This window comes from Mus musculus, chromosome 2 (genome assembly GCF_000001635.26).
Source record: "Mus musculus strain C57BL/6J chromosome 2, GRCm38.p6 C57BL/6J".
In the NCBI taxonomy this organism is placed as follows: Eukaryota; Metazoa; Chordata; class Mammalia; order Rodentia; family Muridae; genus Mus; species Mus musculus.
The window spans coordinates 172,389,034-172,402,302 of NC_000068.7; the positions used below are offsets into that span (position 1 = coordinate 172,389,034).

General features: G+C 48.3%; 1 protein-coding gene across 7 annotated transcripts in view; it reads left to right on the plus strand.

The window, feature by feature from the left end:
• The first annotated feature begins 4,610 nt into the window (after positions 1-4,610).
• Cass4 (Cas scaffolding protein family member 4) overlaps positions 4,611-13,269 on the plus strand; it is a 40,109-nt gene continuing 31,450 nt past the window's right edge. For 6 of the 7 annotated variants that reach the window (NM_001379465.1, NM_001379466.1, NM_001276422.2 and 3 more), the window contains exon 1: positions 4,611-4,972. In NM_001379465.1, coding sequence (NP_001366394.1) covers positions 4,937-4,972 — 36 coding nt within the window. In that variant the 5' untranslated portion in view covers positions 4,611-4,936. Of the gene's footprint in view, positions 4,973-12,014; positions 12,171-13,269 lie in introns of those variants that run through there. The other variant, XM_030251767.1, reaches the window with a different exon arrangement.

Below are 13,269 nucleotides of genomic sequence, written 5' to 3' on the forward strand. Positions count from 1 at the left end.
AAGGACCCAGGTTCAATTCCCAGCACCCACATGGCAGCTCACCACTGTCTGTAGCTTCAGTGCCAGGCGATGTGACACCCTCACACAGACAAGCAGGCAGAACCCCAATATACATAAAATAAGAATAAATAATTTAAAAGTTTTTTTTTTACAGGAAAGAAAATGTCTTACAACCCGATCTTTCTCAATTAAGGTTCTCTTTTAAACAACGAGTTTCTGTATCAAGTTGACATAGGACTGTGCCACACACACACTAAGCAAAGTTATATCTACTCTGCAACTCTGCCTAGCACATCTACCAGACAGAGCTTATGATCTTTTCTGTGGTCCCAGGGATCAAACCCAGGGTCTTGCACAAACTAGGCACACACTCTACTCATCAGCCACATCGCAGGCCCAATCATGACCAACCTTTTTATTATTATTATTAGATATTTTCTTTATATACATTTCGAATGCTATCCTGAGAGTTCCCTATACCCTCCCTCTGCCCTGCTCCCCTACCCACCCACTCCCCCTTCTTGGCCCTGGCATTCCCCTGTACTAGGGCATATAAAGTTTGCAATACCAAGGGGCCTTTCCTCCCAGTGGTGGCCGACTAGACCATCTTCTGCTACATATGCAGCTAGAGATATGACCTCCGGGGTACTGGTTAGTTCATATTGTTGTTCCACCTACAGGGTTGCAGACCCCTTCAGCTCCTTGGGTACTTTCTCTAGCTTCTCCATTGGGGGCTCTGTGTTCCATCCTATAGATGACTGTGAGCATCCACTTCTGTATTTGCCAGGCACTGGCATAGCCTCATACAGCTATAACAGGATCCCTTCAGCAAAATCTTTCTGGCATATGCAATAGTGTCTGGGTTTGGTGGCTGATTATGGGATAATCATGACCAATCTTGATTGACTCAAACATCCACATATTTCCCGAAAGACTGAAGTAAGATCTCAGATGCAGATAGATAGGTAGATAGATAGACAGATTGGTATAGATAGATGTGTGTGTGTGTGTATGTGTGTGTGTGTGTGTGTGTGTGTGTGTGTGTGTGTGTGTACACAGACAGACAGGGTCTAAGCACCATCAATCAGCACCACCATTACACCTGAAAATGTGATGTCACATTAGCAAGGTGGTCACATCCAGCCAGTGTTTGCACTTCCATACAGATGTGTCCTAACAGAAGCTCCAGGGGACCCCTTTGTCATCTATTTCCCCGGATGAATTCAGTTCCTCGTAAGTAAAGCACCTATCACAGTCCAGCTACTTTTTGAGACTGCGCTTGATGCTCAGAGAAACAGCTGCCACATGGCACACCAAGCCTGAAGGCTGGCCCAGTCCCAGGTGACTGGTAGGTAAGCCTAGACCTGGCCCTGTGGCCCTAACCAAACCATAATGCGCTGGAGTCCCAGCTTCAGTGTGTGGCAGCCCGTCACATGGTACAAATGTCAGCCAACAGGACACAGCCTGCCACCACTATCCTCCTCTCTGCTGAGCATTGCAGAGAGCATGGGAGACCCTGGCAGGGAGGACTGGCTGCCCCATCACTGTGAACCCACAGCGGGACCTGGGGGTTTGAGGTCACTGGTTACCCACAAGCTCCTCTCTGTCCTGGTTTCACAGCTTTTCCAGGTGTTAAAACAAACACCACCACAAGAAAGGGGGCGGAGATGGGGGCGGGGGCAGGGGACGAAAGGAGCAAAATCAAGAGTTCTGTGGCTAGAGAGCATTGCTCTAGTAGTGTGGAGAGCTGGGCTTCTGATATTGAAGTCTTATTTCTTCGACAGTTTCATGCATATTCACATAATGTATTTTGAGCACACACACCCCGTACACACACTTATATAAATATAGAATCTTTTTAAAAAATGATTTCCGAGTATTGTGTGCATTTTGAGTGCCGGGAAATCCTCGGTGGCTTACAGGCTCACATGCAGAACGGGTTTAAGGAAGCAACTTCAGGTGAGTTCTGTGGAGGCCGTGCATGACCATGAAGATGTGTGCCCGGTCACTCTTGCATTCACTCGGATGACATCTGACCAAACACTCACCTCTGATCTCTTCCTCCTGTTTCCCTAATAAGTGATGGCATTTGGGCATGGACCTTGGGTTTTGGTAGTTTTCTGGATATGTGTTTGTTAGGGATGTTATTCACTCTCAGGAATTTTCTCAGATCCCCACATCCATTTTTGCCTTTAGAAATTAGTATAAGTAACAAATGCTTTTTTGTTGAGTTCTGCCTTATTTAAAGCATCAACATTGGCAGAGGCTTGGGCTATAGGTCAGTTGGCAGAGTGCTTGGGCTATAGGTCAGTTGGCAGAGTGCTTGGGCTATGGGTCAGTTGGCAGAGGCTTGGGCTATAGGTCAGTTGGCAGAGGCTTGGGCTATAGGTCAGTTGGCAGAGTGCTTGGGCTATAGGTCAGTTGGCAGAGTGCTTGCTTGCCATGCTCCAGGTCCTTGGTTTGACACCCAGCACCACATACATGGGTATGGTGCCTATAATCTCAACACTTGGGAGGTGAAGGCCGAAGGATCAGAAGTTCAAGGCCATCCTTAGCTACATAGAAAATGTGAGGCCAGCCTGGGCTACATGAGACTCTATTTCAAAACAAAGGAAGGGCTGCTGGGAGTGGTGGTGCACACCTTTAGTTCCAGCACTCCGGAGGCAGAGGCAGGAGGATCTCTGCAAGTGAGTCTAACCTGGTCTACAAAGTGAGTTTCAGGTCAGCCAGTAATATTACACACAGAAACTCTGTCTCAAAGAAAGAAAAAAAAAAAAACAAAAACAAGAAATAAGAAATAAAGAAAGGGAAGAAAGAAGGAAGGAAGGAGGAAAGAAGGAAGGAAGCAGGCATGAGGGGATCACTTCAGTAAATATCTGGACTTAAGGTCAGTGGCATAGCAGCTGAAAAGATGCTCAACACCGTCTGTAACTGCAGTTCCAGAGACTCTGACGCCTTCGTCAGGCATCTGTGGACATTGCCTGCACATTTACAGACATATGGGCAAAACACCACACACGTTTTTTTAAAAACTGGATGACTGATGGAGAGTGGCCTGCTACCAGGGATGCCTGGCTCGGTGAGCGAGAGCACGCCTTCTGATCTGTCCCTGTGCAGAGCAGTGGGCTGAAGCTCTTATGATTCACAACTCCTCTCTGCAGCTACAGCGTTTCCTAAAATGGAGCTCGCACTGCCTCTGATCTGACGCACCCCACCCTTTTCAGAATGTGTCTCTCTTGTGAAAAGCCTTCTGGAAATTACTACTTCTTCCCTGTGGACTTTGGCAGGGAGCATGTGGCTGACAGCTACTTCTATTTGCTAAGACAGATTCACACCGTAGTCCAGACTGGCCTAGAACTCTGAGGTGGCCCAGAACAGCCTTAAAGTCGCAGCTGTTCTCCTGTCTCAGCACTGTAGATGTGGGGGTGGGAGCATGCCCGGTTCTACATTTGTCTAGAGCCTGTTCATCCTGTCTAGTCATTGTCACCCCCTTTCGCTACTGTCGCCTGCAGATTGCTGATCACTGGTTCCTTAAAGACCATTTAAAATAGAGACAGCATTCTATCTGTTTGCTTGTTTTGATTGCATTTATTTTATCTGGGGAGGGAAGTATGCACACGAGTGGCAGTATGCATGCAGAGGTCAGAAAGACAGCTTGCAGGAGTCCTCTTCTCCCACCGTGTAATTCCAATAACTCCAACAAGTTTTCAGCTTAGCAGCTGACAGCTTCACCCACTGAACCATCTCACTGGTTCAATTTTTTTAAATTTACTTTTTTTTTCCACTTTGAGTTCGGGGCTGGCCCCAAACTTACTTTGTAAGTCAGGCTATCATTAAACTCACTGAGATTAGCCAGCCTCTGCTTTCTGGGAGTGCTGGTATCAAAGGAGAGTGCCACCGTGGTCTGGCTATGGCATGCTTTTTAAATCTCACACCTGGGAGGCAAAAATAGGTGGGTCTTGGTGAGTTTAAGGCCAGCCTGGTCTACAGATCGAATCCCAGGGGAGCTGGGAGGAGCTGCTTAGAAGAGGGGACCCTTATGCTGAAATGAAATGAAGCCTAAGCTAGTTTTGGGTTTTTGTTTTGTTTTCTTATTTGTTTGTTTGGTTTTTTTGGGGTTGTTTGTTTGTTTGTTTGTTTTTGGTTTTGGTTTTGTTTGTTTTTTGGTTTTTTTTTTTTTGTACTCCGTGGCTCCTCTCTGGATATTGGGTCTGAGTTGAGGGAAACTTTAAACTTGGGAAGTCGTGAGGACTCCACTTCATGAGTTCAGAGCACTCGCTTGACACAAAGAGCCAAGTGTGGGGCAGTATCTGGTGCTCTCAGCAGCGCCCGCTAAAATATAACCACGGAGAATTGGAGTGAAGGTGTAGAAAACGTGGGGTTCAGAGCAGGGCAGTTTACTCCTGTTACCCCAGCTGTCACACCGCAGGGGACAGGAAGGAAGACATGCTGACCCTCAGCGGAAGTCCAGCAGCTTTGCTTCATCATGGAAATGTGTTGCCTCGCTGGGTGGGAATTGTTCCATTAGTCTTCAAGGGACAAGAATGCGGTGTGATCCTACGCTGGGCTGCTCAAAGTAGGAACTTCACCTTGTAAAGCAGAAGGGTGGGTTTTTTTTTTTTTTTTTTTTTCTCCTTCTTCTTCTTTTGTGGTTTCACACAGCAAAGGAGTGTCAGCCTCCACTTACCATGAAGTGGGACAGCAGGCATGGAGGCGTGGGTGTGGCCTGAAGCTCTGGCCCCGCCTCCCCCGTTCCTTTCATTTGACTCTCTTTACTTGAAAGAATCATCTCGACTGTTTCCATGTGTTGGCAAACAGTTCCATAGAATCCAGCTCCTGGGAACCAGCCAGCAGCATGCAGTGATATTGCATCATTGGTCCCTGGAACCAGATATATCAGCGGCAGAACTCCGAGGACCCTGCTCACATCACAGCCATGAGAGGCACCAGCATCAGAGAGGGTGCGCCCAAGGTGAGTGACTGATTGGGGCTGAGTGCATGAGAGCAACAGTTGACTCAACTGTTTTTATCTTTGGGTCTCTAATGAACACGAAGGGTAGGTTATTAGTGGCAGGCAGGTTTGGAATGAGAAAGCTTTGCTCTTTACCAGTTGTTGGTTTCAAGATGACTGGAAATGATGGGGTGAAATCGGCAGGAGGCAGACAGCCCAAGCCCCCACTGTGTGTCTCTTCACCACTCAGCAAACTTCTTAAACATTCTCTCTTTCTCTGCATCCTGAAGGTGCTTAGTGTGGCTCTCAAGGATTCTGACTGGCTTGGGGCACTCACTTCTCTTGAATAGAGAGAGCTTAGACCTTGGCTCTACTCTTGCTAACTCCAATAAGGACACCCATGAACTGCCTTCGTGTTCCTTTGGGCGCTGGGGACTGGAACTCTGGTACAAACTGCAAGTCTGGGCCAGGAACCAAGAGACGGTCCTATAGCATATGTATAGCATGGCACACTGCTAACCCAAGAAGGGCACTGGAGCCTGAGATGTGACGATGGTACTTGCAATACAGGCATAAGGACCTGAATTCAGTACCCAGTACCCACATAAAAAAACAAAAAACAAAAAACAAAAACAAACAAAAAAAACAGGCATGAAAGCGTGTACCTGTAACCCCAGAGACGGCAAGGAGGTGACAGCAAGGTCCCTGTAGTTCTCTGGCCAGCATCCCTAAGACAAGCAACTCCAACTCCACACACACACACACACACACACACACACACACACACACACACACACACAAATAAAGTGGGTGGGTGATGGAGAAGGACATTGTGACATCAACTTTTGGGTTTCACACACCCATACTGTATGCGGGGGCTTGGGGAGAAGGAGGAGAGATCACAAGGAAAGTGAAGCTCACAGTCGTTGCTTTTCTGTCCCCTCCTATTCTTTCAAAATGTGATAGAATGGTAGATACAAAAGAGCCATGAAACAGTTGCTAAATGGGAGGCTGCTTGCCGGAATTAAATGTTGCTTGTCATTGTGATAGTAACAAGTGTTGGGCGTGGGATCCAGGGCTGGGGTCTGTGGCGACTCCTTGTTTAGATGACTTGTAAATATCTGAGTTGAGAATCTTGCCCCACAAAGCGCTGGGGAAGTGAGTAGTTGAGCCAGCCCCACTAAATCTTTCATCCAAAGGCATCCCCGCAGTTCCGGGCAGTCTGTCTCTCCGGCAGTCTGTCTCTCCGGCATACGGCCTCTGTCTGTACATCGACTGATGCTACAGCTCTGCTCACTGTTGCTGTTCAGCTTCGTGAAAATAAATAGCCAGCCCTGCACTCCTCCCTCCTGGGCTGGGGATGTTGTTCCGTTGGCAGAGCACTTGTCTCACAGGCACAAAAGCCCGGGTTTTGTCCCCAGCATGGGCTACACAGGCCTGTAACCCAAGATGATGGGGAATTCAAGGCATCCTCAGCCAGGGCCATCAACAACAGCAGGACATGCTTCATTCCTGTGCGTTTGACCTGTATCCTTACCTTCACATAGGTATTATGAGCCCATTTGAACGTCAGAACAGTCTCCAAAAACACCCTTGGGTCTGTTTGTCCAGTTCAAGGCTTCATCTCAAGGTCACACTCTTTGCCAGGTCTTGTCCTTAATCTGGAATAACCCATTTCCTATTTGTCTCTCACAACTTTGTCGGCTCTGTTTGTTTTGTTTCTGCTGAGATGCTTTTAAGATCTGAAACTTGGCACCACTCATTTCTGCACGTTTTATATGTCATAGTATAATCTGTAAGCGCATATGTATTGTCCGGGCAATGATGCACAGCCCGCTTGTCTGTTTGGTGCAAGGCCCAATAACTAACCGTCACTCACTGCGTGTGCACCAGGTGCTCCATGGAGCACCCAACTAGTCCTCACTCCCTTAGTGTGTGGACTCCGTTTGCAGCCTTCCCATGAGACAGGTCTTCTCAGCCTCATCTTGCATATGAAGAAACCCCCCCGACCCCCATGGGCAATCAGCGGCCCTGCCTAAGCAGAGCAAGAAGAAGACATCTGGCTACCCCCCCCCCGCCCCCCACTGTGGTCTCACCATAGCCATGGGGTCAGTGAACTGCATCAACAAAGAGCCATCTCATGCTGGAGGGGGGAGGGAGAGGAAGAGGGGCGTGGCTTGGACTTTCAGCTCCAGGGAGGCTGGAGGCAGGGGTTGGGGTGTGAGGGGTGTTGCTGCCACTTCAAGGCCAGCTTGAGCCACATAGACCCTGCCTCAAGAAACAAACGAAAAGCCAGGCGCTGCTTCTCACTTGGCAGGGCCCAGATCATGTCTGTTGTGCCGCGCCCTGTTTCTAGGACTCTTTAAAATACGGATTCTTTCTGACCTCACCGATGCCATCCAGCTCTGGTGCTCTAATCTCAGCTCATGCAAGACACCCCTTTCCAGTAAGGTGGTGCCTGAGGGGATCCCTCCCTGAGTGGGGGTCCAGTCTTCATCTCCCAGGCCAAGGAGCCTCCATCTGATTATTCACTCCATTTTTTTGAGTGTCTGTGTGGATGTATTTCTCCCCTTCCCTTCCTGGGTCTCACTAGTTAGCCCAGGCTGGCCTCAAACTCTTGGAGATCTATCTGCCTCTACAGTGCTGGAATGGAAGGTGTGCTCATCACGCTATGTTTGGCGAGTTATTTTCTCACATAAATGAGCAGGAGCAGTGAGTGCGGGGCCTTCTGGGCTTGTACTGTTTAGAATGTAATCAGCATGTCATAGAATACAATCATTAGTCAACATGTCATGTATAATATAGTCAGCATACAGTGTGATATAGTCAGCACTATGCCTTAGATTGCACTGACACAGTTGATCTGCCAGTTGATTTGTTAACCAACTGCCCTCGTTAATGTGGTGCCTCACTGTTCTGTTTTTTAAGTGACATTGTATTTATTTCATGTGTCTGTACATGTCTGGAGGATGGAGGTGAATGTCATGGCATGTGTGTAGTCAAAGGAGGACAGTTTTGCAGGAATCAGTTCTCTCCTTCCACCAGGTGGGTCCCAGGGATTGAACTTGGGACATGAGCCTTGGTAGCGGGAGCCTTTCACCACTGAGCTATTTCACCACCTTCATCTGCTTCCTAAGCAGGAGCACTGTGTGTGAGCAGGCTATACAGGGAAGCAGTTCTCTTTCTCTTCTTCTTTTTTTAAAGGCATTTTTTTATTATTTTTATTAGATATTTTCTTCATTGACATTTCAAATGCTATCCCCAAAGCCCTCTATACCCTCCCCCTGCCCTGCTCCCCAACCCACCCACTCCTGCTTCCTGGCCCTGGCATTCCCCTGTACTGAGGCATATGATCTTCGCAATACCAAGGGCCTCTCCTCCCATTGATGGCTGACTACACCATCCTCTGCTACATACGCAACTAGAGACACTCTGGGGGGTACAGGTTAGTTCATATTGTTGTTCCTCCTATAGGGTTGTAGACCCCTATAGCTCCTTGGGTACTTTCTCTAGCTCCTTCATTAGGGGCCCTGTGTTCCATCCAATAGATGACGGTGAGCATCCCCTTCTGTATTTGCCAGGCATTGTCATAGACTCAGAAGAGAGAGCTATGTCAGAGTCCTGTCAGCAAAAGCTTTCTGGCATATGCAATAGTGTCTGGGTTTGGTGGTTGTATATGGGATGGATCCCCGGGCGGGGCAGTCTCTGGATGGTCCTTCCTTCCGTCTCAGCTCCACACTTTGTCTCTGTAACTCCTTCCATTGGCATTTTGTTCCCCATTCTAAGAAGGAGCAAAGTATCCACACTTTGGTCTTCCTTCTTCTTGAGTTTCATGTGTTTTGCAAATTGTATCTTGGATATTCTAAGTTTCTGGGCTAATATCTGCTTATCAGTGAGTGCATATCATGTGTGTTCTTTTGCGATTGGGTTACCTCACTCAGGATGATGCCCTCCAGATGCAGTCCTCTTCTTTGGTGCATTTAACTTCAAAGCTCTTCACTACCATCCAAGGCCACTTACCCACCTGGATGCCAAGTTCAGATTTGTCCTCTAGCAGTTAAACGAGCTGTGCTTTTGCTCCTGCTGTGGCTGCCTGGTTGCTTTATAAAACAAGAGGGAACACTTAAAATTACGTGTGATATTAGCAATAGGAAATGTTGGTGACCTCAGCATTTAACAGACCCAGCAGAGGGAAGTCATGTACACGGCCCTGCAATGAGCCTGTCATCTCCTTCACTGGCCTACTGGCTGGCTGACCTCCGCTGAGGAAGTGCTAAAAATGGCTCCGCAGGTAGAAGGTGCTTGCCACCAAGCCTGTGGATCTGAGTTAGATCCCAGGACATAGAGGGATCCTAGGACATGCAGGACAAAGGAGAGCACTGACTCCTGTGAGTTGTCCTCTGAGCTCCACATGTGTGCTGTGGTGCATGCCCATGCATGTGCACACACACACACATACACACATACACTAAATACATAGACAGATGGATGGACAGACAGATAATAAGCTGCTTAAAGAAGCGCTAGAAACTTGTTCTAAAGGACAGAAGGAGCTGCCGTTGTGCACTTGGAAGTTAGAGGCAGGGGGATCTTGTGTTTGAGACCAGCATCTGCTTCAGAGAAGAGCCTGTTTCAAAGGAGGAAGAAAGGGAAATCAGTAGTTTATTAGATATGAGTTTTTATTTTGACTTCTTGATGTCTTTAATGCTGTCTTGTCTGGGCAGCACAGGGAGCAGCCTGTGATCTCAGAGCTAGGGAAGGAGAGACAAGAGGATTGGGAGTTCAAAGCCAGTGTGAGCTACATGAGATGTCGTCTTCCCTATCTGCAAAGACTGCTGTGTGCTCACAGGTCTCCAGAAGGGCTTCTCAGAGCATCGTTACAATCTTACCCAAAGTGATGGGCCCTGAATTCACCTTTAGAAACATCTACCTTCGGAACATCAGGGATTCCCGTCTCAGAGGCAGCAGCCTCCTCTCCCTCTCCACTCTCAAGAAGTCGGAGCAAAGACTTAGTATGAAAACAGTCTTCAAGGCTCCTCTCTCTTCTCCTATCTTGCAACCTATCACATGGGTCCCCCCCCCCCCATCAGCCCCACCTTGGATCTGTGAGTCTCTATCTAACCACACCCCAGATCCCCCACTACCTCACGCATTCCCGTCATTTTCTTGCCCATCTTGTCTTTACACAGCAGGACTAGACATTGTCTGGGCTTGCTTGGTTCATGGCTGGTGTGTTTCTCTCTGGAAAGATATTGGGGAGTGCAGGGGATACAATATGACACAACACACAACGTTTGACTTGCTTACAGTGCTAAAGGTACTTCCAGCAGTGCGTGTATACAGCAGGTACTAAGTAAATGCCTCCTGTCATGTGTGAACAGGCAGTTACAGAGAAGCAGACACAACCCTTGCAACACAGTCGCACCGCAGAGACAGGGGCAGCACTTCCTAGTTCTTAGTCGTCAGGTATCTGGGAACAGAGGTCACCCTGCACTCTCAGCTCTCTAGCCTGAACACCACTTGACCTGGATTCTTGAGAAGTGGCCCCTCCTCCTGTGGTCACATTAAAATTCGAATTGTTAAGTTTAAAGTCAGGGTCACAAGGACCTTCCCTCTGAGTTTGCCAGCATGGTCGGTCCCTCTATCACCTCGTGAGGTGAAATTGTGCAAGCACAGGACCCAACAAGAACACCCAAGCAAGTGTCTTCATTGTTTACCCTTTCACCCCACATGGAGGCTCTGGATTGTAGGAGTTCTGGCGTGTGAGGCCTGGGCTGATACTACAGTTGGATCAGAGCAACAGACGGTAAATGCACACAGTGACTTCAGGTATAGCAAGGTGACCTGACAGGGGATGGACGCAGAGAGTCACCGTGGAGATGCAGTGCCAGGCAAGGGAAAGAGCATGTGCAAAGGCCCTACATGGGGACTGAGTCCCAGGAGTGGCCACGGTAAACAAATGGAGGGACTGTCTGGAGAAGAGGCTGGGGTGGGGGAGGGGTCAGTGGAGTAACGAGCCTCATCTGCTGTGTCAGGACTTCAGTGTAAGAAAGGAAACTACTCACCTACATCGGGGCGGGCGGGAGAGCGGATGACACCCTGTGATAGATGTTTGAAAACATTACTTGGGTTGCTATGCAACAGAAACGGAGTGAGGAAGAACTGAAGCCTAGAGATGAGCTAGAAAACTCAAGGCCAAGGGTTTTCACTTCCACTCTGGATAAAAGCATCCGGTGCCCATTGTCCTAGAGAGGAGTGCATTTTCTCTGAACTTAGTGGGCAGGGGGAGGGGCTACTGTTGAGGGCACGAGCAGGAGACAAGGGGCCCTTCATTCATTCATTCCATACACACCGAGTGTTCATTCCATACATACCAAGGGTGGCCCTTCATTCATTCTATGCACACTGAGCGAGCGCCTACTGTGTGGCAGGCACTGTTCTAAGTGCCACAAAGGAACAAGTGTCCGCTCCTCCTCACTATGTGTGTATTTATTTATTCAGAGCCAGGCTCTCCCCGTGGATCCCTGGCTGGCCTGGAACTTGCTGTGTAGACCAAGCAGAGCTTGAGCTAGGAGACAGGCCAGCATCTGCCTCCTGAGTACTGGGGCTAAAGGTGTGCACCACCAAACCAGCTCTCTCATTATTTCATTGACAGTTCTCATTCACTTATAAAATCTACCACTCGCTCGCTGTCTGTTCTCTTGTTGAATAAAGGCCCTTCTCCTTCGCACATCTTATTTCCTATAGAAGACATTTTATTTAAAAGAAAGAAAGAAAGAAAGAAAGAAAGAAAGAAAGAGAGAGAGAGAGAGAGAGAGAGAGAGAGAGAGAGAGAGGAAGGAAGGAAGGAAGGAAGAAAGAAAGAAAGAAAGAAAGAAAGAAAGAAAGAAAGAAAGAAAGAAAGAGAGGAAGGAAGGAAGAAAGGAAGAAAGGAAGAAAGGAAGAAAGAAAGGAAGGAAGAAGAGGGGAGGGGAGGAGAGGAGAGGAGAGGAGAGGAGAGGAGAGAAGAGAAGAGAAGAGAAGAGAAGAGAAGAGAAGAGAAGAGAAGAGAAGAGAAGAGAAGAGAAAAAGAAAGAGAGAAATAGGAAAAGACCACAATCGTGGCTCTTGAGACATGGGCTAGCGTCGGAAAGTTCAAAAGAAAGTGATCACAGGCTGACGGAGTCAAGAGAAATAGGGAAGCGGCCGTGGAAATGCAGTGCAGTCATCTTGAGCAGTGGTGAGTAAGAGGGGAAATGACAGCGGCCCAGAGGGGAAATCACTCAGAAAAGGAGGAAGGTGGAGGCTGCTAAGAAAGCTGCCTCTGAGGAGGAGGCCACTCTCCAACATGAGTTGCAAAAAAGGGGAACTACAGTTTCTTTGTTTTTTTGTTTTTTCTTACTCATGAGCCATGTACTCAGCCCAGAGTTTTGCTGTGAGCTCAGCACGTTGGAGCCTAGGTGTGTGCTGTGCCTGGACAGCAGCTTTGGCTCCAAGCCTCCCACAGGAGCAGCTGCAGCCCCAAGCTGCTCCTGACACTCAGAGAGCCTTCCTCTGTGGGCTCACAGGGGGCAAAATGCAAACTGTTGTGCTCTTCATTTCCGTTAAATTTTGACTGAAAGGGTGTGTGTGTGTGTGTGTGTGTGTGTGTGTGTGCACCACGGCCCACGCGAATGGAGTTCAGAGGACAATTTCCAGGAATCGGTCTTGCCTTGTGCCACGTAGGTCCTGAAGGTTGAATGCAAGTCATCAGGTTTGATGGCAGGTGCCTTTCTACACAGAGCCCTCTCCCTGGCTCAGGAGTGGTGCTGGTCATTTGCACACGTAACTATCGGCCAGGCTGCTTGTCTGCTTCTTGTAGGGGGACAGAAGTGGAGAAGGAAGCACGGGGTCTCTACTCCCAGAGATGAGGTGCCTGCCACCTGGTTAATGAGAACAAAGTATTGTGTGGAATGTTTGCCCCAGGTTCAGAATTTAGGCTCACCTCAGCTGAAAGAGACATAAAAACCCAGGCCGGTCGCTAAAGTCTCATATCTCTGGGCTACTCTCTTTTCCTGTGGATGCTTCCTAGGGTAAGAGATCAAAAGCCACTGAAAAAATGACTAGCAAGGACCAGGCCGGTGGAATGAGCCACCCGTTAGCCTGGGCTGAGTTGATCTGTATCGAACCCAGTTACCAGGCATGAGTGAGTGCATGCTAGCAGAAGAGCTGCCACAGTAAGGTCCCTCACCTATGTCTCTGGTAGGCCAGATGGCTTTTAGGTGCGGCACACAAGTAGTACTTAACATACCTTTGTAAAGTACATATAATTTACATTTCATTAATATATTTCAGGGGGA